Source organism: Bos javanicus, chromosome 4, assembly GCF_032452875.1.
Source record: "Bos javanicus breed banteng chromosome 4, ARS-OSU_banteng_1.0, whole genome shotgun sequence".
Classification (NCBI taxonomy): domain Eukaryota; kingdom Metazoa; phylum Chordata; class Mammalia; order Artiodactyla; family Bovidae; genus Bos; species Bos javanicus.
The window spans coordinates 13,222,784-13,250,140 of NC_083871.1; the positions used below are offsets into that span (position 1 = coordinate 13,222,784).

Sequence of the window (27,357 nt, forward strand, 5' to 3'; positions counted from 1 at the left end):
GGCTCCCATTAAGAAAGAGAGCAGATAGAATACTCCATACTAATTGAGAATTCCAGTTACCATATTTAATTAATTCGCTGTTCTTTTTAAATTCAAATAAAAGGCTTATTTTTCAGATTTAATGAGAAAAATTAGCATTGTTATGCTTGTCCCTCCCAAGGAAACCCCACAAGGAAGTGGCCACTTTCTGCTGAGGATATGCCATGAGAATTAAGCACAGACAAAACTTGGATTTTAGTGAGTCTTTACTGTAACTCCAACTCTTTAAGAGTAAACAAAGATGTAAGTATAAGACATCAAAACATGTTATGTATCAGTAGTTCTGAGTCATAGTGGTCACACTGGTGGAGCTGAGGTCACTCACATTTTAAGGAAATATAATCTACCCTGTTTCAGTGGAATTCATGCTCTGGCAGTTGAAAGGCAGACATGAGGCTTATTTTGTGCAGAGTGTATTCACTTAGCTGAAAGCAGCTTTCTTCTCTTACCTTTACTTAGCATTTTTAAAAACTGTTCACTTTCTTTTTATGTTAAAAGTGCTATGTGAACTGAAGGGGTTCTTTCATTGCCGAAATAAATTTACTATGTATGTCACACATTTGGGGGTCAACGTTGCTGGTTAAATTCCCTCAGAATTAGCAATTCATAGAAAATTAGTTGTTGAGATGCTAGCACACCTGCATACCAGAAGGACCATTTAGAGCTCACAGTATAGGGCTCTGTGGTATAAAGTGCCTATGAGCAGCTTCTTGTCATACACGGAGGCCACAGAACTTCCCTGGAGAACAGATCCATTGTTGGCATAAACTGTAGTCACCGTAGGCTTCTCAGATAAAATATTCTGGATGCGGAGAACCTATTCAGGAGATATGAAGGATTAATATAAACCACCATCCACCCATATCACTCAGTCATCAATAATCTTGCACAAAGACACAGTGATTAAGAGGACATGCTGTTGCAAATAGCAGTTAGCAATTTTTTTTAATGTTTAAATTACTTTGTTAAAACCTCAAAGAAAGTACTTTCTTAAGCCATCTAGTGACTGCATGCCAACACCAGATTGAGTGTTATTACAGTAATTGAGCATTAATAGAAAAACTTCCACACTAATGTGCCTACTTTAGCATGAACAAAAGTCGTGTCATGCAGTGAGCTGACAATAAGTCAGGTATTTAAAAAATTGCCAGTATACCACACGAGGAGGGCACATCTTTAGAAAAAAGATCTTTTGACTAGCTTCTGCCATCATTTAATACATCAAAAGATTACCTTTCTAAAAGTATTTGAACAATGTGAAATTCTGCCAATTATTGGCTTAAAGCAATTACGAAGCCAACCGCCACGTATTTATTGTATTATTGGTTTAAAAGGACTAAACGGACCATCCCTGGGACAGTTTATTGTATTATTAGTTCAAAAGGGTTTGAATAATTAAGGTTTAAAAAATAAAACTTATAAAAACCTCTGATGAGGGAGGATTCTTCGGGTCATACACAAAGAGCTTCTGGCCGTTGGGGTGACAGCCTACCAAGACGTCCCCCGAGGAAGGGTCAATAGATAAATTATCCACCAGGGTATCCAACTTGAGTACCTTCCAAACGAAAAAACGTCAGCATCTAAATGTCATGAGAAACCTCGATTAGATAATTTAGGGCTAACCTTTCTTGCCCCTATGCATGTGGGTAAATTATACCCATCTCCTGCTTCCACCCTTTAACACCAATATTGCATAAAATAAATTTAATACACTGGTTTAGAGTCATTTTCATTCTTCCTAGAATTAAGAAAGTTAGGGCAATAATCAATCTCTCTAAAAAATGAACTCCTTTCCCCCTTTAGAAGATGCACAATGATCGGTTAGCTCAAGAAACTCAAATAAGAAATTCTTCATCAATCTAAAATATGTGTTGTCAAGCAGGAAGAAAATAATAATGGTGTGGAACCCAATTTCCACCTTCATCTATTATTGAAAGAACTGACAACTTGCATAAATCTTCATTTCAGAATTCATCTATTAGTCTTTTCAACTGTGAAAATTTCTTACTGGAATTCATCGGGTGCCATCAGTACCTCATGGAGTGGGCTCTAACTCTGATGCAAATAGCCCTCCCAACATACTGCTGCATGAAATCAGTCAGTTCTTGTGACTTTGGGAAACAAGAGACTTGGTCAATTACAGACAGGTAGAAGTGAAAAAAACAGAATAGCAACACTGGCTATTCTGTTTTAAGAGAGGTATTTTTATAATATAGTATGACTATGTAATTTCAAGATTAATGTCAACTTTAGATATAGAAAGAAATATTTTACCTTCAACTGAGTTAAATTCATATTAGGGTGCTTTTCCAAAACATGAATTTCATGAGCCAATATATCAGCAACATAGATGTACCTTTGCAGGAAGGACACACTGGTTAGAGCTCCAAGCCAAGATAAAGCTTCATTAACACAGTGGGAATAATAAGTCTTAATAACCTGCCAAGAAGCTAATCAATGATGGGCCCTCAAGGAAAGCCTGATAAAGGTTAATTTTTATCTAAAAGTAAGCTTTCAAAATCAATTCAGTGCTGCTACAACAGTCATGGAATTGTTAAATTATTTTTCAAAAGATTGGTAAGGGAAAATAATATAGGGTAGCATTTAAAATATCAAGTTTGTGGGGTGGGAGGTGGGAAGAAGGTTCAAGAGGGAGAAAACGTGTATACCTACGGCTGATTGATGTTGATGTATGGCAGAAACCAACACAACATTGTAAAGCAATTATCCTCCAATTAAAAATAAATAAATTTTAAAAATGTATAAAGTCTGTGATATTTGCCACTGAAGGGCAATAAAACAAATAAAAAAAAAAAGCTTTTATATTCCACCATATAATTTGATATTTCAAGGCATCATATACATGTAGAAATATTTGGTATAAAACAGAAGACATATTTATTAACATATTGAGAAATCCAAGCATTAGAGATACATATCTACTCAGAATAATTTGTCTGCCTCTAAGGAGGGTGAGTTAATGGACTGCTTTACCATAATCTTCCTCGATGAATTGACTGTTCCATGGCAACTGTTCTACTGAGCAATTACAATGGGTAAAACCATGAACTCAGTATTGTGACAGATATAAACATGAAGACAACAGCTGTTTTTCCTGAAAAGTTTACAGTGTGTTGTGGTGATCAGATGGCCTGTACACATTAAACAAATAATACAGCATGGTGGTACCATAAGACATATTTTGCGTCTAGGGACTGAAGAAATATCTAACTCCTGAAAAAACAGAAGGGCTTACAAAGAAAGGGGCATCTGCAGTGGACATGGACCGAACGACTGGATTTGAGGATATGAGGACAAAGCATCTTTTAGGCAAAAGAAAACACGTGCGCAAAGACACGGGCAAGAATGAAAGAGGCAGGTTTGCAAAACACCGAGCTCCTGTGTAAGGCGTAGTAAAGTATGAAAACAGTAGAAAGGAGAGGTTGGAGCTAGCCTGTTAAAGTCTAGCCCTTTAGCCTGCCTTGATCTGATAAGCAGTTGGGGTCTGCTGAATTTCTGGAGTGTGATGGTCTGTTCTGTGCAGCAATCACTAAGCATGTGGTTTGTGCCTGGCTGGGCTCAGTGTGAGAAGTCAAAGGTGAAGCGGACAGAGGTCCCTCTTTCGGAGGTCTGGGAAGAGCAGTAGGACACAGAAGGACAAAATTGGCAATGGTACAAAAAAAAAAAAAAAATGGAAGTGGACTGAGAACAAATGGGAAGAAAGTGAGAGTGAGAGCCCGAGCCAAGCAGTGCCAGTGGAAAGGAAGAGGGGCTGAGGAGCCACACACAGAACCCCTGTGCCCTGCTCAACGGCTGGGTAGGAATGGTCAGAGGAGAGGTAGAGCTGCACCCCCTATTGTTATTATTATTTTCAGCGTGAGTGACTGGAAAGTTTGATTCTCATAATTGAAAGATGAGAGTCGGGGAGAAAAACAGACTTGGTGGGAGAGATAGGATTGGGTCAGTTACAGACAATTTAAAAGACTCTACATCCATTTTCTGTAATCAACAATAAAGAAGAAATTGTCATGAAAATAAAGACATGTAGTTGTCAAGGATGGCAGATTTATTTCATGTTATATGTGTAGTAGTTTAAATTGTTCAATGCGCTAACCTAGTAAAAGGGGAAAATATCCTTTCTATAAACTAGAGCTGGACATATAAAAATGAAAGAATTTGGGGGGGTGGATTTGGCACTATAAAAGTGAACATTTAAAAGGAGCACTCTTTGAGTGAGTAGTTCTATTTTGAGGAGTTTGTTCTACAGAAACACTTGTACAAATGTGCAGAGGGAAGGGGCTCATAGCTCCAGATTTAGCCAATACCCAGTAGGCATTTGAACCTCGGTCTATATGACTCCAAAATCTGAAGATTTAACCATTATGCTGTCATTCTCCCCTGGGGGGAGGTTCTTCCTTAAAAATATATGGGTAAGTTTCAGTGGTAAAAGAAAAATAAAAAATGTATTTTGTACAGAAAAGAAAATCGTATATATCCATAGAGAATTGGCTAGTTTACAGTCATCCTTATAATGGAATAAAACAATAAAAGCCAATAAAACAATAATATATTTATTTAAAAGAAAAACATCTACCTTATATTTAAATATGTATATATAAATATGAACCCATTTTATAACAATTTACATTTATAAAATTAAATTCTATAATGATATAGCTGCTGTCATTGTTAGCTTCTAAGTCCTATTTGACTCTTTTTGCCACCCCATGGACTATAGCCCACCAGGCCCCTCTGTCCATGGGATTTCCCAGGCAAGAATACTGGAGTGGGTTGCCATTTCCTTCTCCACAGGCTCTTCCCAACCCCGGGATCAAACCCATGTCTCTTGCTTGGGAGGCATATTCTTTACCACTGAGCCAATGGGGAAGCCCATAATGATATAGACCAAATTTAAATACTGTATATAAATATATATTTATATATTTCATATAAATATATGGTACATGTTTATATAAAACATTATATATATATTTAATAATAAATTATAAGCTCTCCTTTGTGCTCAGTCATGTCCAGCTCTTTGCGACCCCAGACTGTAGCCTGCCAGGCTCCTCTGTCCATGAAATTTTTCAGGCAAGAATACTGGAGTGGTTTGCCATTTCCTACTCTAGAGGATCTTCCTGACCCAGAGATCAAGCCTGCATCTCTTGTGTCTCCTGCATTGACAGGTGGGTTCTTTACCACTGTGCCACCCAGGAAGCCCAGTAACCTTGGAAGGCCAATAATATATTACATATATGTATTATAATATTATAGTATTATAGTAATAGTTATCACATATATTTATCATAGACCAAAAATAACAGGTAAGCTATTTCTGCCTTAAAAAAAAAAAAAGAGCAAAGTAAAGAATTTCACCCAGCACCATGGCTAAAGAGAAATGAAAATAACTTCTATAAGAGCTCATACTTTTTATCAGGTGAAATATTGATCCCATTTGCTGAATCGAATCCTTCTGCTACCACTTTAACTTCATTTGGACTGTAGTAAACAACATTTGTCCAGTGTAAGTTCAAGTATGTTTCCAAATACTTTAAGAAAGGATCAGAGAAATAGTGGTCATTGGTAGCATAGAAATGTTCTGGTCCAACAGCTATGATATCATTCACACTGGAAGAGAAAAATAACATGTGAGAGAAAATGAAAAGCCAGTTGGTCTCCATATTAAAGATTAAGTATCCAGAAGGTTTACACAATATGTGCCTTAAACTTTTGGTAAGAGGTTCCCTAGGAAAAGCTCAGCTAAGATCACATGGGTATAGTCATATGTAACCTACTATAATATCATTTGCAGGAGAACAATTTGTATGGTACCAAGTAATCTGAAGACAGATCATTTAGCAATTATGGCAGGATTATTATCAAAGAATAAAGAACTTTGTGCCAACAGAGTGTGTTTTTTTTGACAGCAAGAAATGTAAGGTTTAAGAACACTGTGGAAGGGCACAGCTATCCACAGTACAAGCTTGATGGAGCCTCACGGGCTGGTGAGCTGGCTGGGCTGTCAATAGCATTTACCTAGCTTCCATTTTCTCAGCTGCTGGATTTTCTTGAGTTCCTTTGCTTAGTTATTAGTCAAACTAAGGTTGACTGTTCAATTTCTACCTGACTCGCAAAGCCGACCTGCCGAGTATGAACAGGCACTCAATAAACACTTCCAGATAGACGGATGATGAAATTGCCATAGTGCGGTGCTTCAGGTGAGAGATTTATATGCTGAAAACAATTACATTTTTAAAACCAGTTAGGTAAGGGTGTTATTAAATTTAAATTCCAATTACCCTATGCAAAAATTTCTGAAAGAGCGGCTTTCCCCTTTGTTAAAGAAAAAACAGAGCTACAGGGAAGGTGGGTCCCCTCTTTCTGAAAGAGCTCCCTAAAGCAAAGGCTGCCTGGAGGGCACTTAAACTCCTATTTCTTAGGAAGTGAATTTTTGGAAGAACTGTTGGCAGCGACACACTTAAGTTCTAGACAGAGAAGTAGACATTAAAAATATTCATCAACCAGCTGTGTTCTTGAAGTAGTGATGCACTTCCAATTCTGTAGGGCCAGGAGCCCATGGCTACCTTGTGAAAACATTTCATGTTAGTTCCATACTAAGCATACAAACTCCATATAAAGCAGGCTACTCTTCCTTGGCAGGACAGGTATTATTATTATTTGTGTGATGAGTCATCTGAAATGGAAGGTGACAGAAGGAACAATGGTGAGGTTTGTCTTCTACTCTCCAGACAGCTCTGAAAAGCAAATCCCCTGCGGGCCAGCATTTCCTCGTTTCTCAAGCGAGTCTGCATAGAACACTGACGTCAACTTTCCCTGCTCTGCAAGGAAACTACTGCTGTTTAGTCGCTCAGTCGCGGCTGGCTCTTGCGACCTCATGGGCTGTAGCCTGCCAGGCTCTGTCCGTGGGATTTCCCAGGTGAGAATAGTGGAGGGGGTTGGCATTCCCTTCAGAGGATCTTCCCGACCCAGGGATGGAACCAGCGTCTCCTGCATCGCAGGCAAATTCTTTGCCGCTGAGCCACCAGGGAAGCCCATTCTTCAAATTAAGGGACAATTAATCTCTACAGTATAGACTAAAACAGAAAACTCTGAAACCATACAATCCCTGCGTCTTTTATTTAGTAGATTATATGAATATAAATTCAGTTAGTGGTTGTCATGGTAGAAATTCTGAGCAAGTTTTTCTGGGACCTAAAAAGATCTCATGAACCTGTTATATTTCCCAGTTTGAAAGGATGTGCATTTGCTCTTTCTTGGGGGTTAAAAATCTGTGTACAATTTAATCACTTCAATACTGAGTTGAGTTTGGATAATGTAATTTTGCCATGGCTAAAATACTGGTTTCATTCAAAATTTTACATTCATGTAAATATTAATGAAAAGTAAAGTTGCAAGGAAACTATACATACACATATACATATAAATATATGTATTTGTTTATGTGTGTGTGTGTATGTATGTATGTATGTATTTCAACTCTTACAAAAGATGAAAGGACCATGATATGGAATATCTGAAAAAGGCAGCAATAAATCTGAGAATGAACAAAAGGACTAATTACCTTGGAAGAAGCTCATGTTTGATTGTTTTTAGATGCAAAAGAGAATTTTCTTCCTCTTCAAATTTAAAAATTTCTACTGTATTCTTGAATTCTGGGTGGTTTACAACAAAGAGATAAACGGTGTCATCTAAAAAAATGAGAGAACAGAGTTCATTTACAAGATATAACCACAGGACCTCTGGGTAGACACTGACATTTAAATACCACAGGCAAGGAAAGGCTGAATGTATAAGCTGTTAGAGGACCTAACAGATCATTCTTCTTCCCTATCTTTCCCATCACTGTCTGTCTAGTCTTATTTCTGATCATTGGTCTCCTGACCTTTAAGAAAGAGTGTTTCTCACTCCATATACAGAATCCATGGATAATCTGTTTATAGTTTAACTTAGAAATATAGCTCTTTTTCAATGCAATGAAAATAGATATATGAAAAGGTTATGAAATCTAAACATTCTTTCAGGTATAATTAATAACTATTAGAAATTTCAAAATGTAGTATAACTTACTGCCAGCTGAAGAGGGAATGTTGGACTTATTCATATGAAGGATATAGAAACAATTCATGAGTTAATTGTTCTCTTATACAGATATGATCCAAATCTATTTTCCAGTTATTTGCAAACCATTGTTTTTTTTTTTTTTTTAATGTTGGTAGCTCATCAGTTCTTACCACTGTCTATGAAAGTGCTGATACCATGTGGATTAAATGAAGCCAAATTAAATCCACGGCTGACTCTTAATTCCAGTGCCCTTGGGTTTTCTTCATTTAGATCCATCATTAGTATTCCTCCAGGCTTATCTGGTGCAAAACTGTGGAGGCCTGGACATTTTAGACCCTTTTGAAAACAGAGCAAAAGTTAAATATAAAGGCTTAAGTATTTTTATGGACTAAAGTAGCAACTATACTGTTTGGTTTTCAGCCTTCCACCCCCCAATTATTATTTTCTTATTGTTTCATCTCTGCTTTCTTTGTGTTTCTAGCTTTATGCCAGCACCTTTAGCCAAAGTATCACTTATTTATAGTTGCTGCTGCTGCTGCTGCTAAGTCGCTTCAGTCGTGTCCGACTCTGTGCGACCCCATAGACGGCAGCCCACTAGGCTCCCCCATCCCTGGGAGTCTCCAGGCAAGAACACTGGAGTGGGTTGCCATTTCCTTCTCCAATGCATGAAAGTGAAAAGTGAAAGTGAAGTCACTCAGTTGTGTCTGACTCTAGCCACCCCATGGACTGATATTTCTGAGTTGAGACAGAGATGAGGGGTTTAGTCTCCTCAGAGGGTAACCAGAAGGTTGGTGGACATGAGATAACTCAGAGTTGAGGGAGGGAATAAACTGCTCTCTGACACATATCCATCCTCTCCCCGTTGGAACTTTGTCAGTGCATGGCAGGTACTCAGGCTGTCCTTTCCCCACTGATTCTAAATGTTGCTTTTATCATGTACTAGATCCTTGTTTACATATTGGTCTATTTGGGGACTTGTGCCCTATTTCTGTGCTAATATGCAACTTTTTAATTACTACAGCTTTATTCATTACATATATATTAGTATATACTATATATGTATTTATACATACTATATATTTATCCCACACCACATTGCTTTACCTTTACAAAATAATCTTAAATATATCTGCTCATTTATTTTTATGTATAAATTTCAGAAATCAAGTTGCTATTCAAATGAAATCTTATTAATAGTAGCTGTAGTAGTAGTATTACTGCTACTACATTTCTATTTGGTTTTTCCTAGCGCATGGGAAAGTCATTGAGTTTTATATGTTCGTTTTGAATCCAACCATTTCACTGAACTTCCTATTAGGTCTAAGAGTCTGTCAGTTTAATCTCCTGGACTGTTTAGAAAAACAAGTAATCACGCTTGAAGTTAATGGCAGTTTTGTCCTTTTTCCTACATCGTATTTCTTTTTCTTGTTTTCTTGGGTTATTAAAAACATTAGTAGATTACTGATGGTTACAGCATTTTAGGGCAGTTTCTTCCTTTTCTAAACGTTAATGGGAAGGCAGTGAATGTTTCACCACTAAGAATGATGTTTGCTGTAGGTTTCTGGGAAGTTTCCTTCTACTTCTAGTTTTTTTTTTTTGAGGGTTTAATCAGGAATGAGAATTGAATTTTATTTAATGCTTGTTCAGCACTCACTGAAATAATTGAGGTCTTTTCTCTTTTAAAATTTTAAAGTCATACTTTATGCAAATTTAAAAGAATATCTTTCCAAGTTTCAACACTTTGCAACCCCATGGACTGCAGCCTACCGTGCTCCTCCATCCATGGGATTTTCCAGGCAAGAGTACTGGAGTGGGGTGCCATTTCCTTCTCCAGAGGATCCTCCCAACCCATGTATCAAACCTGGGTCTTCTGCATTGTTGGCAGATGTTTTACCATCTGAGCCACCAGCGAAGTCCAAAAACCTACCCCCAAACCTTACTTTATGCTTAAATTGTATTTAATACACATTTTCTCCAATTAAAAAATATCTATCAAATAATACAACTTCAAGATCCAGCAAACAGAATAAACTGGATTATGCCATTGTTCCACGGCACTGACAGTTCAGTGGTTAATAATCTCTCTTCTTTATCAACGTACCATAAACAATAGAGTGTCGATGCGCAGGAAGCTCTGCCAGGGATGTAATAACTCTTCATGTGCGCTTAGTTGCCCAGTCATGTCCAAGTCTTTGTGACCCTATAGACTGTAGCCTGCCAGTCTCTTCTGTCCACGGGGATTCTCCAGGCAAGAATACTGGAGTGGGTTGCCACACCCTCTTCCAGAGGACCTTCCCAACCCAGGGAAGGAACCCAGGTCTCCCGCATTGCAGGCGGATTCTTTACCCTCTGAGCCACCAGGGAAGCCCAGTAATACTGGAAAGAGTAGCCTAACCCTTCTTCAGGGGATCTTTTCAACCCAGGAATTTAGCCAAGGTCTCCTGCATTGCAGGTAGATTCTACCAGTTGAGCTACCAGGGAAGCCCCAGTAACACTCCATAATTATCTTAATTTAAGATATCATTTAAACCTGTTTTTATCTCTTTTTAAAATTTTATTTCCACTTGTGATAAAATATACATAACATAAAATTTACCATTATCACTATTTTTAAGTGTACAGTTCAGCAGTTTCAAGTACATTTACACTGTCATTTAAATCTCTATTCTATTCTATGTCATCCAAGTCCTCATTAAATGTGGTGTTAGTTTTGAGGTTGCCCCTAATTGTTGAATGGGATGGGTTAATGGGCTACAGTGCTTGGAAGAATAAACAAATGCCATGATGTAGGAGTTATTCATTTAGAAAGGAGCAACATACTAGGAAATATTAGAGACAATGCTGAGTAAATTTTTAAAATCAGTAAAATGAAAGTAAATCATTTTAAATCAGTAAAAAGTCATATAACCAAGGAAGGATAAAAGAAAATCATGCAGAAGAAATTCTGTTGACTTGACTACAAGATCACTGTGACTATATTAGATCTCTCAACTAAAAATGGCTGTCAATTTACGTATTTGAAGACCTTGCTTCTCCTAATTCAGATTTATTTTTATGGGTATAAAATCTTGAAATAGATGACTTCTGGATTACCCAAGAACAGCTTCTTTGGGGAAAAAAAAGCCGGGGGGGGGGGGGACAAGCAACTGCTTTCTCCTTTACTCTAGATATTTGTGTCTTTGGTTATGTACAATGCTGACGAGGAATTTCAGCGCTTTTCCCTAAGACTGTAAGCCACATGTGCAAGCACATGCTTCTACACAAACCCAGAGTCCTCCCAGAAACATCATTTTACTCATTGTGAGTAGGTAATTAACTACAATTTTTCTTTTAAAGTTGTAGTTTGAAAATTTAATATAAATATCCAAGCTTCTGCCAAAACTTACAGTATTTCTTTTCTTCCTCCATGGTAAACAAGCAGCTGCTCACAGGCTTTCACATAAGAACCATCAAGAACCCGAAGAGTGCTCTAACCCTCATTCTCATCTAAGCTGCGTTCTCTCACCTTTCTCATAAGTCTGACAGCTATTTTGTTAGTGTCGCTACTGTCTTCTAAGCATCTCCAAGTTTTTCACATCTTTCCCTGAGTCTCAGAGTCTGAAAATAATGGCTGCTGAGAGGGAACAGAATACCTACAGGCTGCCTTCAAAGTTGGATACGTTTTTCTTTATTTAAAAGATATTTATTTATTTGGATGCACTGGATCTTAGTTGCAGCCTGCAAACTCTTAGTTGTGGTACGAGGATCTAGTTCCCGGGATCAAAGCCGGGCCCCCTGCATTGGGGGAGTCTTAGCAAGGAGTCTTAGCCACTAGACCACCAGGGAAGTCCCGAAGTTGGATTCTTCTTTCTCAAGAAAAATGGAACCCATGAAGATGCTGAGGTCCATCACGTTGGCCCATTCTAGGGAGGAGAGAGAGGCAGAACTTCCTCTTTGGCCCACACATACGGTTTTCCAATTAGAATGCATATTGGTATAACCTAGCATCACTCTGGCCAATCCATTTGAAAGTCTTTAAAATACATGCCTGAAAAGATTGTTACTTTTCAGGTTATAAAAATTAAGGCAAAAGTGAAGGGTAAACTCAGTCAATGACTTTCCAGTGATGATATAGACCTTTCAGCAGTGAAAAGAAAGAAAAAGCACTGGCTTTTTCTTTGGGAGTTAATATATTGTTCAAAAATAAATAACAGCAAGAATGCTAGCTTTAAATTGAATGTTGAATGGAAAGAAAGGTATATGCTGCATTTAAAATAGCATAATGTATTATCAATGTCCACAGTCATGCTCCAGATATCATTTTTAATAACAAACACAGATTGCACTGGAATATTTTAGTGCAAGGCAGTGGGGACATAAAGAGTAATAAGTCAAGGGGCAAAGACGTTTTCATCCCTATATTTAGAGAAGCGGGAGGTAAATTTCCAAGATCCTGTTTGACCTGTCTTTTGTTTTCAGAATATAATTTTGAAAGTGAGGAACTTTAAAAACAAGTGACTGCTTTGCAGGCCTCATCAAACTTTCTTGTATTTCTTCCACTGAGACGGAGAAGGAAGATACTCACCACACTAAAGAAAGCCAGACCGTTGGGAAGTATGTCAATATCTTCAGCGCCGGCTTCTGTTAAGTTCAAGAAATAGATAGATGTCATGTTCAAATTCTGTGATTTGTTAGGTAGAGCTTTGTTTACTTTATCAGTGTCTGTATCTTTCAGCACGGTTCTGATTTTTTCTTCCAAGGAACCACTCGCTTTAATAAACGTCAGTCCAAATCTTTTCCTGCAGTGAACTTCTGACTTCAAATGTTAGATATTTTATGTTTATTCAAATCAAAGTCAAGTAATCACTACATTTCTAGCTATGAGACCAAAAAAGTTGACATCTGCCTACTCTTATGATAAACAGCCAGATGTCTATACAAAAGTAATTGCCATCAGGGGACTATTACTTTCAGAATGAAGGACTCATCATCATTTAACCATGCAAATATCTTGTCCCTTTCTCGGCTCATTCAGTCTGAAGCAAGCACAGACATTTCTCTCATTACCAGAGATAAAACACCTGGGATTATATAGTCCCTCTTTAAAAAACAATGTCTGTTCGATCTCATAAGCAAAGAGCTTTCTGTTTAATCTTTAAATTTAGGTTTTAGATTAAAAAAAAAAAAACTGGCAAAAGAAAATTAATGAAAAATACCATGCACCTAAAGCCAGTTGAAGCTTCAACGCAGTCTCTGAGACAGACTACAATTACTATTGATTGTTTATTGATTGTCTGCAGTACACTCCACACAGCACAGCAAATAATTAGACATAAGACCTTCCCAGTGGTCTCACTGTGTAAATTCCATGGACAGATAATAGACCCAAACACAGAAAAGAAGAAAAATGGCTTAGATTAAGGCAAATCATGACGCATTCTTTGAGTCCACAAAATTCAGTCTTCCCCTTTAAGCCCTCTCCAGAGTATGTCTCCAAGACTATTTCTAGGTTGTCAAAAACAAACAGCACCTATCCAGCTATTTGGGTTTTGCTTCCTGAGTTTGCATTTAGCTGCACTGCCTCTAGTGTTGCTTGTTCCATCACAGTGGAGAAAAGCAAAAAAAAAGAAAAAGTCAAGAACTTCACTTCATAAAGATGACCCATATGCTTATTGTCTCAGAAAGTGGAGAGCTATGTCTAAGCACAGTGTGCTGGAGGAGTTCTTAACCTTGGGTCTGTGGAGCCACAAATGGGTTTTAAAGACTCTATGAGCCCTCTGAAATTCTGCAATGCAAAATGTCCTGTACATGTACAGCTATCTTCTGTGAAAAAGGTTCTATGCTTTCAGCAGATTCAAAACTGGGTCTGTGATAACCACCAAAAGTTCCATGGTGCTTCTCAACTGGTAAAGAGCAAAGACCAAGGAACCCTTTACCACATATACACACAAAAACACAAACATAGGAACACACATGTGCACACAGAATTCTAGCCCAAGTGCTGCTTTCTAGATCCATTTTGTAGGAGCTCAATTAATTAAAATTTGTTGTTCTTGAAAAATTATTTAAGACAATTTCAATGTGTACATGCCTACACACATAGCAAAGAAAAGATATGTACAAAAAAAAACTAACCATGTTTTTTTGGGTGGTGGGATTTTGGGTTGAGTGATTTTCCTTTTACTCTTTAAACTTTTCTTTGTTTTAAAAATTTCTACAAAACATATTCTTTCAATAATCAAGAAGAGAGCAGCGTTTTTAAAAGATATGTTCACTTCGACCCATTGCAACTTCTGTTTCATCCTGTTGCCTAATTTCAAGGGGGAAAAGTCATATCTGTAGCTTCTTTAGAATATTTTCCAGATCTACTCCCCCATCTTCCCTTCTGTAGCCAATACAACAGTAGGCCTTTATCATCTCATAACACCCTTTCAGTATGATTATTGTAAAAGTAGTCAAAGCTGGAGATGTTTTTCCTCCTCTGATTCAATAACAGAAACAGTAGTAGCATTGGTAGTAACAGTTATAACTATCAACATATATTGTGTTCACCAAGTACCAGGCTCCTTATAAGTACTTTACACATGTTAATTCATATAATTTTCCTAACTCTAAGAAGTGATAATATTATCTCTTATTTTAGAGTAGAGAATATTGAGCCTTTGAAAGGTTAAGATCACAAACTGGGAAGCTGGGATTCAAGTCTTTTGTTCTCACTTAAAAGTACATAGAAACAAATACAACCTAGCATTTAATGAAATTTCTCTGTCAGAACCATTCCTTGATTCCTTTTTGAGAACACTTGACTTTGTAAATCCAGCTGTGGTCGATTCTATACATTGGCTTTTTCCTTAAAATGTTTTCTTCCATGCCTTTCACCAAGATCTTTATCAATTCATATGTTGTACTTTTCTTTCAAACCTCTTTCAAACCATCTTTCTCTAGAAAGTCTTGTAACTTAGCACATCTGATTTTGATCCCTTCTTATTTTTTTAGCAATTATCTGTGTCAGAGATGGCTAACCCCTCCCCAGGATCCATACTTCCCTATTCCTGTTCAGCTACTGGTACATGGCAACATGTGTGTGCTTGCTCGTTCGAACTGGACCCTATGTGACCCCAGGGATTGTAGCCTGCCAGGCTCCTCTGTCCGTGGGATTTCCCAGGCAAGGATACTGGAGTAGATTGCCATTCCCTTCTCCAGGGGATCTTCCTGACCAAGGAATCAAACCCAATTCTCCTGCATTACAGGCAGATATTTTACCGATTGAGCCATCAGAGAAGTCTCTCTTGTTGATAAAGGTGGCTGTTTGTCTGAGTTCAGGTTAATGAGACATTAAAGTACAAGGTGTATGCAATACTGGGTAAAATAGAGTAAAAATGTCTAGGTAAATTTTCTTTCTACCCCTTCTTGCTGGGAAATGGCAACAACTGGAGTTCTAGTCTTGGACCAAGATGATACGTTGAAGATAGCTGTGTTGCTTCATCAGCCTTTGTCTCAGAATGACCACATGAAATACAGTCATCTAATAACTCTAGGCCATTTGCTTGTCTTTGGACTGTCACATAAAAGAAAATCAATTTCTTTCTTCTGTAAGTTACTTACTGTAACTTTATAATAGCTGATCAGCCCTTCATACCCAACAGAGTATCCAAAATGTAATGTAGCCTATTATTTTCCACTTTTTTGGTTTATTAATCAGATATATGTGTTAATGACTCTGGGAGAAGATACTATATTGAAAAAAAATTGCTAAAGTAATTTAACCTCTCTGAGCCTTAGATCCTTATCTGTTATAGAAAGAAAAACAAAAAATATATCCGTATCTCACACAGTGAGATTTTCTGCTTCCCTTTTCATAGGTAAATTGCAAAGTACTTGATGATAAGAGCTACAAACTTTAATGCTTAAAAAACAAAAAAATTTCTCAAGCAGCAGTTATAAAAATCTTGACTACCAAGTGTATAAAATGATTTATTAACTCGAGAAATAATCCATTCAAAATTTTTAGTACAGGACTCTGAATGCCAGCATTTTCAAAGACATTTTAAAATGTTTTAAACTTCAAATAGAATTCAATAGCTCTTTAAGCATATTTTTTATTATTTAGATATAGATATTATGCCAAATCTTAGTTTCTGTTAGATACACTAGAAAGGAATAAAGAAACAAAAAATGGAATAAGTAGTGACCTTACTTTCTGACCTCCCTGAAGGCACATATCCTGTATGATGTGTGGTGGTGATTGCTGTCATGTCTGACTCTTTAGTGACCTTATCGGCTGTAGCCCACCAAGCTCCTCTGTCCATGGATTTCCCAGGCAAGAATACTGGAGTGGGTTGCCATTTCCTTCTCCAGCGGCAGTGGTTATTTATTTATTAAAACAGACATGAGATGATACGATATGTATAAAGCACCTAAGAGCTTATTTCCAGTCATGATGAATGTAGCCTTGATGTGTGTAAGTGTGTGTTGTGTGCGTATCTTGATGTGGATGGGGAGGGGTGGGGCAGGGGATATGGTCGTACCTCCTGGAGGTAGTAGCTGGCCTCAAGTGCGTGGCTGCTACTGTTCCCAAAGTGGAAACTAAAAAACAGAACCCCTGTATTCCTGCTGCCTACCATGAGAAGTTGCTTTTGCCCATATGGGAAAGTATACCCTACTAATCCTTTGTAGTCAAAGACCAATGAATAAGCAACTATTGTTAAAAACATATCACCACAAGCTATTATTAACCATTATGCATCCCTGACATAGCACTCAACAAATGTTCACATAGTGTATGCTAACCAGAGAGCAAAAGTAAAGAAGAAAGGGAAAAAAAAGAAAAATACAATTGTAATTAGATCTAAAAATGTATCCCAAATGTGCTTCTAATCATTCAACGTCTTCGCTCCACTGCCTTTTGAAATGCCTCAGAGACATTAAATGCTTCACAAGCGGGGCCACAGGTGACATATTTCCTCATTCTTCCCAACTGCAGACAGCAGCTCGCACACATCACGACATAAAGGTCACAAACACAGTCGGACGCCTGTTCAGAATACAAATGTTGTTGGACTTGTTTTTCTCCGAGGAGCTCTCTGTCCCAGTGAGCTGCAGCAGCAATGCACTTGGCAGTCTGTCCTGTAGTGTCATCTGCCCTGAGACTTGAATCCACAGAAGGTGGGCTTCACAGATGCAAGGCTATTTAATAATTTTACAATTATTAACTCGGTAGCAAAAGTAACCTCCAGGATCGCTAACTCAACCTCCCAACCTGAACAGGTCTCTCTCAGCTGCCATCTGGCTTCTGCTGAGTGACCAGTTCCAAAGAGCTCTTCCTGCTTGCAGCCAGAAAGAAGGATGCATTTGCTGAGTTTCTCAGGACTTCAGACAACCTGAATTTTAGGACAGTCTGCATTATCCAGCATAGGCCTTTTCAATCCAACAGTTGGGTATTTGACACCGAGTTTGTATCTTCCTGCTCAGTGTTTGGGCAAAAAACAAAAAGGGGAAACCCCAGGAGAAAGACGTCAAGGAGTCTAGTGAAGGGAGACAGGACTAGGAAAAAGTACAGAAGTAGCAATGGGAAAAGGAGACAAGAGCACAGAGGAAACAGATGTATAGAGAAGGAGAGGGAGCAGAACCAGAAAGAAACTCTCAAGTAGAAAAGGCTGCTCTGAGAACTAACAGGTTCCATGAATTGGCTTCCTGGTGGTTCAGCAGTAAAGAATCTGTCTGCAATGCAAGAGACAAGAGTTTGATCCCTGGGTCGGGGAGATTCCCAGAGGAAAACATGGCAACCCACTCCAGTATTCTTGCCTGGAGAATCCCACGGACAGAGAAGCCAGGTGAGAGCCTGAGGTCCATTGGGTCTCAAAGAGTTGGACACGACTAAAATGATTGAGCGTGGCATGGCATGAAATTGAGGCCTTCTTTGTATGATCCAGAAAAGTTCCACTACTTTGACAGAAGTGCATTATGAATCCTGTCTGGAGTGAATGTGGTTGTAAATATGAGGTCCTGAGTTTATTCGTGTTCCAACTCGAGGGCAATTTAGCAAACACTTATCAACACTTTAAATATATGTGCTAACTGAACAATAATCTCACTATTGAAAACTATCCTTCATGTAAAAAAGATGCAAGAGCTATATACATGATGATGTTCACTGATTTGCTTGTAGTTGCAAAAAACCGCAACTATTCCAATGTGCATTAAGGAACTGGTTAAATCATAATGGTACATGCAAATATTAAAAAGAATGAGGTAGGTCTATTACAAGTGCTAATGTGGAAATCTCTTCATGTTCAGAATGAAGCAAGTTGCAGAATACAATTTTATACTAAGAGGTCATTTGTGAAAAAAGAGATATAAATGTATATGCATATATTTGTTTGGATTTGCACTGGAAATACCAGAAAGGATAAAATAGAAACTCTGTGTCTGAGGTTATTTTTGTGGGAGATGGAAATTTTTTAAAAATTTAATCATTTACTTTTTATTGAAGTATAGTTGGTTTACAGTGTTGTGTTAGTTTTATGTATATAGCATAGTGATTCAGTTGTATGTGCATATATATATTCTTTTCCATTACAGGTTATTACAAAATGCTGAGTATAGTTCCCTGTGCTACACAATACACGACCTTGCTGTTGTCGTTCAGTCGCTAAGTTGTATCTGATTCTCTGCACCCCCATGGATTGCAGCACACCAGGGTTCCCTGTGCTTCACTTATTGCTTATCTATTTTATATATGGTAGTGTGTATATATTAATCCCAAACTCCTAATTTATCCCAACCTCCCCTTTTCCCTTTGATAACCAAAAGTTTGTTTTCTATGTCTGGGGATCTATTTCTTTTTTAAAAAATAAAAAATTTATTTATTCATTCTTTCTTTACTTTTGGTTGTGCTAGGTCTTCACTGCTGTGCACAAGCCTTTTATAGTTGCGGTGAGCGGGGCGGACTCCTGTGGTGCCCAGGCTTCTCATTGTGGTGGCTTCTTTTGTTATGGCGCGTGGACTCTAGGCACGCAGGCTTCAGTAGCTGTAGCTCAGGAGCTTTAGAACGTGGTCTCAGTACTTGTGGCACACCAGCTTAGCTGCTCTGTGGCATGTGGAATCTTTCTGGACCAGAGATCGAACCCGTATACACTGCATTGGCAGGTGGCTTATTATCCACTGTACCACCATGGAAGTCCCTGTCTCTGGATCTGTTTCTGTTTTACACATAAGTTTATTTGTGTAATTTTTTAGATTCCACATATAAGTGGTATCATATGATATTTGTCTTTGTCTGGCTTACTTCACTTAGTATGATAATCTCTCTTCCACCCAGGTTGCTGCAAATGGCATTTTTCATTCTTTTTTATAGCTGAGTAATATTTGTGGGAAGTGGAGATTTTGTTAGGAGATTTTTATTTTCTATAACTTCTCTTCCTTCTGGCTTACTTTCACCAACTCACTCCTGGGCTAATGTTACATAGAATTCAGTTGCCACACATGACAAAGAATGCAGACCTGACAAAAATGGTTCAGCAAAGTCACGAAACAAGCAAGAAATCTAACAACACACATAGGGTTGAACAAATCATTAATAAATCACAGTGAGAGTAAGAGAGAAGAAATACAGGGTACATGAGATCAAAAGAGATGAAAAGGTTTTGCTGATCTAATGTGATTTTTCCTCTGATAAACAGTAATTATGTGCCAAAATACTCTTAGTGAATTTTTTAGTGTTAGTGGCCAAACAATGTGAGCTGTGTAACAAGCATTTTCTCAGACTCACCGATTCCTTTAATCAGGTGGCAATTAGGAAGGTCTACAGATTCCACTTCTCTGGAGGCTTTAAGTCGATTCCTGTTTAAAAAAGAAAAAAATCTAGCTGTTTATGTATCCTTGATTTGTAGCAGAAAGGGTTTAAAGAGGCTTACAGCAATACAAAAAAAAAAAAAAAAAACACAGCACAAATCTAAAACGGATAAAGGAGAAGATGGAAAACAAGGGTAGGAACATAAAATAGCACCAGAACCGAAGTTAAAATAAAAATGCATATCACAGAGTTCTCTATGTGAACATGGGCCATAAATTGGGCCACTGTGCTCTTCCCTCAGGATGTGACCATTTCATGTGGCAGATTTTCACATGGAAGTACTATCTCTCATACCATTTACATAAACTGATTTTCTAACTATACCCAGAAAAAGAACTGTGCATTTCAGCTTCTATGATTTTGTTCATGTCATTTCCCTTTTAAAATTTAAATGTGTCTAGCTGAAGTCTATTTATAAAATAAAACCTTCCTTATGAAAAAAAAAAAAATGAAGCCAATAATCCAGCAAATACAGCTCGCAATGCACGTTCCTATGCAAATATAAACATGACACCAAGTCCCACTTCTCATAGCTCTTTTGTTGTGGGAAGAGCCTCAGATGTAGAACCAGAAGACCCAGGGGAGCTGAAAACTGCTCAGACCCTCTGCAGAATGACACAGTGACTGAAAGCAGGCCGAGAGAAAATGGCACTGTTCAGAGCCTGGCTCACAGGGGATGCCACGTAAATACTTATTAAGAGGTTGAGGAGCACCAACTACTCTAGCAAAACTACTTGCTGTTGTCATTTTGTAAAAACAGAAGTGAAGAACTAACGAGAAAATGTTGAACTTCGATAAAGCATCTTCACTCTAGCTTCCCGCCCTGGAGCAGCAGCCCGCCAAGCAAGGTGGACAAGCACATCTGGGCTCTGCTGCTTGAAGGCTTCCCCTCTTCTCACCGCCTCACCTTCTTTGTGTTCTCTACGTATACAAATAGCGACAATCGTGCTGACGGAGCAGTCTGCATTTTTCAAAGTGGTTCACGCATACTGCACTTCTAAGAGCCAGAATGACCGTGTGTCACCTGTCTCTCTTCCATTCATATCCTTGCCTCTTCGGACTTCTAGACGCTGAATACGGGGAAGGCTACTGTTTTCTCGGCAAAATGGAAGAAACCTCAGCCTGGATAACTCAAAATTACCAAAACGGAGTGGCAACTATGTATCTTGGCAGTTCACAAATACGTGTATATATATAATATGAAAGTTTCTAATTAAAATGTTAATCACTATGTATTTGGAATCATATAACTAAAATAGTAGTAAATTTCTTAAAACAACATAGCGATAAAGCAATGAAATAAAAAGAAATGAATAAAATAAATATATAAAATATATGGGCATAATAGAAAATTAAAAATAAAATAACCAACAAAAATTTTAAATTAAGCAGTTAAAAAAAAAAAAAAAAAGATCTCAAATCTATGAGCCCCAGGAGTGACTTAAAGGGAAAACAAGTATTTTTTTAAATTAATTTTTATTTCAAAACAAGTATATTTAGCCTAACATAAGCAGTAGCAGTTAATACTGGTGATGAGGATGCTGCTGCTGATACTCATGGGTGATAAAAAGTAATCAGTAATAAGAAGGGCTAACATGTATCGAAAGTGCTAGTAGTGAAAGAGGTAGATCATGTTTCTGTCATAGCGATAAGCCTGCATAACCTCTGGCAGGTCAGTTTAGGTCTATAGGCCTTATGTGGGGTCTCAGTTCCACAACCAGGGATCGGACCCACATTCCCTGCATTGCAAGGCAAATTCTTAATCACTGGACTGCCGGGGAAGTCCCAACATCAGGGTTCTTAATTTCATGGAGTCCATGGGTAAAATTCAGGGGTCTATGAACTCAGATGGGGGGAAAAACACATCTTTAGTTAAACCTCCGACTGAAAGTGAGCATTTCTTCTGATGATGAGTATAGGCAACAAACCACTGAGCTTTCTACTGGTAGTACCTGTGACTGTCACTAACAGAAACTGCAGACGTTGTGTCATAACATTTCAGTTGGAGATATCTCAAAATACCATTTATACTCATCTCGGCTTCACAGTACCTACTGTTAGGTACTCAACGACCTCTAGATATATTTAAGGCTTAATATATCCTACATTAGATTTTTCAAATAGTTTGACAGTACAATTTAAGTAAGTTAGTATTAACTTAGTATTTAAGATGGCTTTGTAATCCTGTGTATTTTATTTTATGCATTTAGAAACATGATGCTGAGAAGAAGTCAAGGCTTCACCAGACTGCCAAAGGGATCTGCAGCACAAAAATCTAAGAACCTCTGCTCCAACATCATCATCACAGGTGACAGTTATTGAGCATTTACTATGTGTCTGACATTGTCCTAGCATTTTGCAAGAATTAACTCATTGATTTTTTTACAGCCCCTATATGGAGCATAAAATATGATTACCCCCATCCTACAGATTAGGACACTGAGGCACAGAAAGGTGAATAAAAAGCCAACCAGTCAGGTAAATAGTGGAAAATTCAGGCTATCTGGCTATAAGGCATGAACCCTTAACCAACAGTCATTAGCATGAAAGGACTCTCTATTTCTTTCACTCAGGAAAGGGCATTACCTTCCAAGTGGAATGAGACGGGGGTGGTTAGTGATTATCTTGCTTCATTTTGTGGTAACAGTAAAGATGCACCAGGTTGGTGTGTCAACAGGGGACACAGTCTTCTTACCAGGTTTGTTCCTTATCATGCTGCCTTTGAATTTACAAACCACTGGTGGGGCTTTATCTTTTAAGTGCAGACTTAAATTCAAACAGGGGCTTTATCTTTCACATACAGACTTGTAAAACCCCTTGGAATTTACTCCCTCATCCCCTGTAATGCTCTTACTTAACTCAGAGTTTGTGCTCAGGCTTGTAAAGCTGAGGAAAATTTGCTCCAATGGCAGACAAGAGAGGAGGCTGCAGGGAACCGGGGCAAACTGTATCTGGAATCAGAAGACCTGGCTTGGGGTACAGGTTTGGCACTGACTATTGAACTACCTAGTTAGCTTCTCCAAACTTCAGTTTTATCAGATATACTATAAGAAATATATAATATAAAGACAGATATGAAGACTGGGAGAAGGCAGGAAGGTCAAAGGCCTTTGTTTCCAAATGTCAGTAAATGTTTGTTTTAGTTTAATGCAAAGAACCGCTGACACTTTCAACACAAAGACTAGCACACAGGGCTTCCCTGGTGACTCAGTGGTAAAGAACCCGCCAGCCAATGCAGGAGACATGGGTTGGATCCCTGATCCAGGAAGTTCCCACATGTTGTGGGGCAAAGCTTGCACCACAACTACTGAGCCTGTGCTCGAAAGGCCAGGAACCGTAACAACTGAGCCCACGTCCTACAACTTATTGAAGCCCACACACCTAGAGCGCATGCTCTGCATTAAGAGAAGTAACCACAATGAAAAGCCTGTGCACCGCAACTAGAGAGTAGCCCCCACTCCTTGCAACTAGAGGAAAACCCGTGGAGCAATGAAGACCCAGCACAGCCATTTAAGACCAGCACACGGTAGTCACACAATAAATAAGGAGGATGATGGCTAAAAAACAGGCTGCCCCTTCAGAAGTGTTCATTGGATAGCTTCTTGGTGGACTTGTCATAAAAGATGTCAGGCAACAAGCCGAAAGTTCAGATGCTTATTTCTGGATTTCCTGCTCAGGCACAGGTCTCTTATGCACTTAAGTCTTATGATTCATTCAAGGCTGTGTACTTTGGAATAGGGAGCACAGGCCTGGAGACATTTGTGTATTTCTGTTTTCCCCTTTATTGTTCAACTAGGGCGGAGAAGGCAATGGCAACCCACTCCAGTACTCTTGCCTGGAAAATCCCATGGATGGAGGAGCCTGGTAGGCTGCAGTCCATGGGGTCACTAAGAGTCAGACACGACTGAGCGACTTCACTTTGACTTTTCACTTTTATGCAATGGAGAAGGAAATGGCAACCCACTCCAGTGTTCTTGCCTGGAGCATCCCAGGGATGGGGGAGCCTGTTGGGCTGCCATCTATGGGGTTGCACAGAGTTGGACACGACTGAAGCGACTTAGCAGCAGCAGCAGGGAGGAGTGGAAAAGTTGGGTATGATATGCCATCCTCCCCTGGGAACGTTAGCCAGTTACAGTTCAGAAGGAAATAGACAACTCTGATTCCATTTATCTATCCATGACACACTTATACTAAAATATTATTCATTGCTTATCTGAAATCCAAGTTGAAATTTAAGTGGGCACCTTGGGGGAGAGAAATAAACTTGAGTGCCAAAGTACCATCTCTGAAAATAGAATAATGAAATAGAAGGCACCGGATGAGAGCAAAAAAACAAACCGAAAATCTGTTTCTTGAAGAGCCTTTCTTTTTGTGGAGGTGGGAACATGCTGCTTTTCAAAATACTCTAAGGGACTGAAAGGAGAAATGCTATGCATTTAAGCACTCCACCAAACTTCGTAAACAGTAGGTACTTGATTCTGCACTTATAGGGTTGCCAGATAAAACGTGAGATGCTCAGTTAAATTTGAATTTCAGATAGATAATGAATACTATTTTAGTATAATTACATCCCAAATATTGCATGGGGTATGTTTATACTAAAAAAAAGATTTGTTGTTTATCTGACATTCCAGTTTGACTAGGTGTCTTGCATTTTTCTTTGCTAGATCTGTCCATCCATCATTCCCCTTACCTTCTCACATCAGCCAATATGAGGCTTCAGTTGTCCAATGAGGTTACAACCCTGTGACGTCACTGCTAAATAAAGTTTATTATAGTCAAGTCTTTATAAAGAAAAGACACATTAAATTTTAAATGACCCATCAGGTACAGTCTGTAAAAATAAGATTTATCTACTTTTTCTTAGGTTTGCAACCATATTTATCATTCAGTTCAGTTCAGTTCAGTTCAGTTGCTCAGTCGTGTCCGACTCTTTGCGACCCCATGAATCGCAGCATGCCAGGCCTCCCTGTCCATCACCAACTCCCACAGTTCACTCAAACTCACATCCATTGAGTCGGTGATGCCATCCAGCCACCTCATCCTCTGTTGTCCCCTTCTCCTCCTGCCCCCAATCCCTCTCAGCATCAGAGTCTTTTCCAGTGAGTCAACTCTTCGCATGAGGTAGCCAAAGTACTGGAGTTTCAGCTTTAGCACCATTCCTTCCAAAGAACACCCAGGACCAATTCAAAGGGACTTAAATTTAAAGCCTTATGATTATTAAGAAGAAAAAATTATAAACTAAGAAAACTTCAGTTAATAGAAACACTGGTGGTTTGAACTATAGGGATAACCTAATAAGCTTGTGAATTTTAATGGTCTTGTCTTTGAAACTGGGAGCTGGATAGATCATACAAAATCATCCAACTCAATAACCTTCTGCAGAACAGGACAGTCATTTATATAACATGAAAATTAAGCTCAGTGTGTCCATTTCTTACCAGTGAACGTTCCTCCTCCGACTCTGACCCTTCCTGTCGCACAGACACTGTTCTCCTGGTGTTTCTCTAGAGCAGATGAACCTACAGCCAAGCCAGTTGAGCTGGAAACTATAGCATCACCTTTGACCTACCCCTCATCCCTGAGGCTTCCAGAGTTTGGGCCAGACACTGCAATACTTTAACTAGTTTCTCCAGGTCTTTTTACTCTCCATTCTGGTACTTGTCAACTCTAACTTCATATGAGAATTATCAGGAGAATTTTTAAAAATAAAAAGTACTCATGCCTGGGCCCCACTCAGAGCAACAGGATTGGAACTGCTGGGGGTGCAGTCCAGACAGCAGGCCTCCTGAAGATCCTAAGGCACAGCCAGGATTGAGAATCACTGCTCTACTCCAATCCAGCCTCCAGGTCGGCTCTACACAGTCCAGCTGATTATGCTTAGAAAGTTTAAACAGATTCCTGTTTAAAAAATAAAGCACACACAGCAAACCCCGACAGTTCCCTTTTGCCCATCAAAGCAGGCCCCAATTTCTCAGCATACCTTTAATAAGCATCTCCAGACCTATCCTTCACCTGTCCCTACTGTTATCATCCCTTAACTTTAAGCTCCCCTCAGATCCAAACTTCCCCACATCAGCTCCTTTGTTCATGCTCCAGCCTCCATCTGGGACTGCCTCCTTCCTCCCCACTTGGGTTTCACCCATCCTTCCAGGACAATGTCAAATGTCTCTTCCTCCTGAGCTTCAACTTCAGGAGTTGTCATTTTTCCTCCTTAAGCCTATAGAGGTTGGTTTGTACCTGTCCTGAACATCCTGATCGTCCCTGTAGCTCAGATGGTAAAGAATCTGCTGCAATGCAGGACACCTGGCTTCGATCCCTGGGTCAGGAAGATCTTCTGGAGAAGGGAACGGCAATCCACTCCAGTATTCTTGCCTGGAGAATCCCATGGATAGGGGAGCCTAGCGGGCTACAGTTCATGGGGTTGCAAAGAGTCGCACACGAGCCTAACACTGCTACACTGAACATCCTAGTTTATCCGTCTGTCTTATTTCTCTCCTTCCCTTTAATAGGGTAAGAACGGTGCCTTGCTCTATTACAGGAGCCTAAGAGAGCACAGCATACAGAACAGATGCTCAGCATTTCTGGAATTCTTTCGCGTGAGGCTTATATAATTTGAATTGATAATTTGGAGACTGTGACATCTGCCTGCCGCGTTTTTTTTAATAATAAGTAAAATGTGAGAAGGACTAGGCATGTCCTGTTTGGCATTCTGGCTTCACGGTTCCTGGACGAGGAGATAAATAAGGAAGTGATGTAAGAACAGTAGCTGAATATTTCAAGTATTTTTGATCTACCGCGCCAAGATTAGAGAGCGGAAGAAGCTTCTCCAACGCGGCAGGGGAGGGATGGAGAACAACTTTGTTAGAGACAGAGGCTGGTTTGGGCACCAAAGAGAAGCAGGATCCGTGACCTGAAATAAATCTTTATAATTAAAGTTTCAGTGCATGAGTAATAGTGTTGTTTTCAAGTTAAAGCACGAGGTTTGCCCTTGAGTAAATTGCACGGCACTCGCACAGCTCGTCAACCTAGGTAGCAAAGAACTTTGTGAGCAGCAAAAGCTTGTAAACTCTCCAGGAAGTCTCGCGATCCAGCCCAAACTGTGTGGGGTTTTGCGAGCGGCTGGGGGTGGGGTGGTGGCGCTCGGCGGGCCGGGGAGCAGAGCCGGCAGAGAGCGTCCCCGGCCCCGGGCCCCAGCACGAGGGTCCCCGCGCCCCCGCAGCCCCGGCATCCCGACCCTGCGGACCAGGGAGGGCCCCCAGCCCCTACCTGAGCGCCAGGAGCCTCTCGCCCAGCAGCGCCAGCGCGATCCCCAGCAAGCTCAGCGCCAGCAGCCGCCCCATGGCTCGGGAGCCGCGCCGCCTCGCTCCGCCGGACCGGGGAGCGCTGTGGGCGGTGCC

General features: G+C 39.4%; 1 protein-coding gene and 1 long non-coding RNA gene across 2 annotated transcripts in view; one reads left to right on the forward strand and one right to left on the reverse strand.

Moving 5' to 3' along the window:
- Nucleotides 1-22,312, forward strand: part of LOC133245849 (uncharacterized) — a 36,091-nt gene extending 13,779 nt beyond the window's left edge. The window contains exon 3 of the long non-coding RNA XR_009735783.1: nt 22,168-22,312. This is a non-coding gene — a long non-coding RNA (uncharacterized LOC133245849). The remainder of the gene's footprint in view (nt 1-22,167) is intronic.
- PON2 (paraoxonase 2) lies at nt 228-27,357 on the reverse strand. The gene is made up of 9 exons (XM_061413493.1): nt 27,227-27,357; nt 19,874-19,944; nt 12,689-12,744; nt 8,295-8,460; nt 7,625-7,751; nt 5,470-5,670; nt 2,314-2,395; nt 1,466-1,594; nt 228-856 (listed from the first exon to the last, which is right to left on the reverse strand). The coding sequence occupies exons 1-9, from the start codon at nt 27,298-27,300 to the stop codon at nt 698-700; spliced, it is 1,065 nt and encodes a 354-aa protein (XP_061269477.1). The 5' UTR covers nt 27,301-27,357; the 3' UTR covers nt 228-697.

Bases quoted from the DNA above. Each gene is read 5' to 3' on its own strand.
- PON2 (XM_061413493.1), bottom strand. From the start codon at position 27,300: ATGGGGCGGCTGCTGGCGCTGAGCTTGCTGGGGATCGCGCTGGCGCTG. The intron at 19,945-27,226 runs GTAGGGGCTGGG...TTTTTTAAACAG, and splicing joins GAGAGGCTCCTGGCGCTCAG to GAATCGACTTAAAGCCTCCA. The intron at 7,752-8,294 runs GTAAGAACTGAT...TCATTTTTTTAG, and splicing joins CAGCACTTTCATAGACAGTG to ATGACACCGTTTATCTCTTT.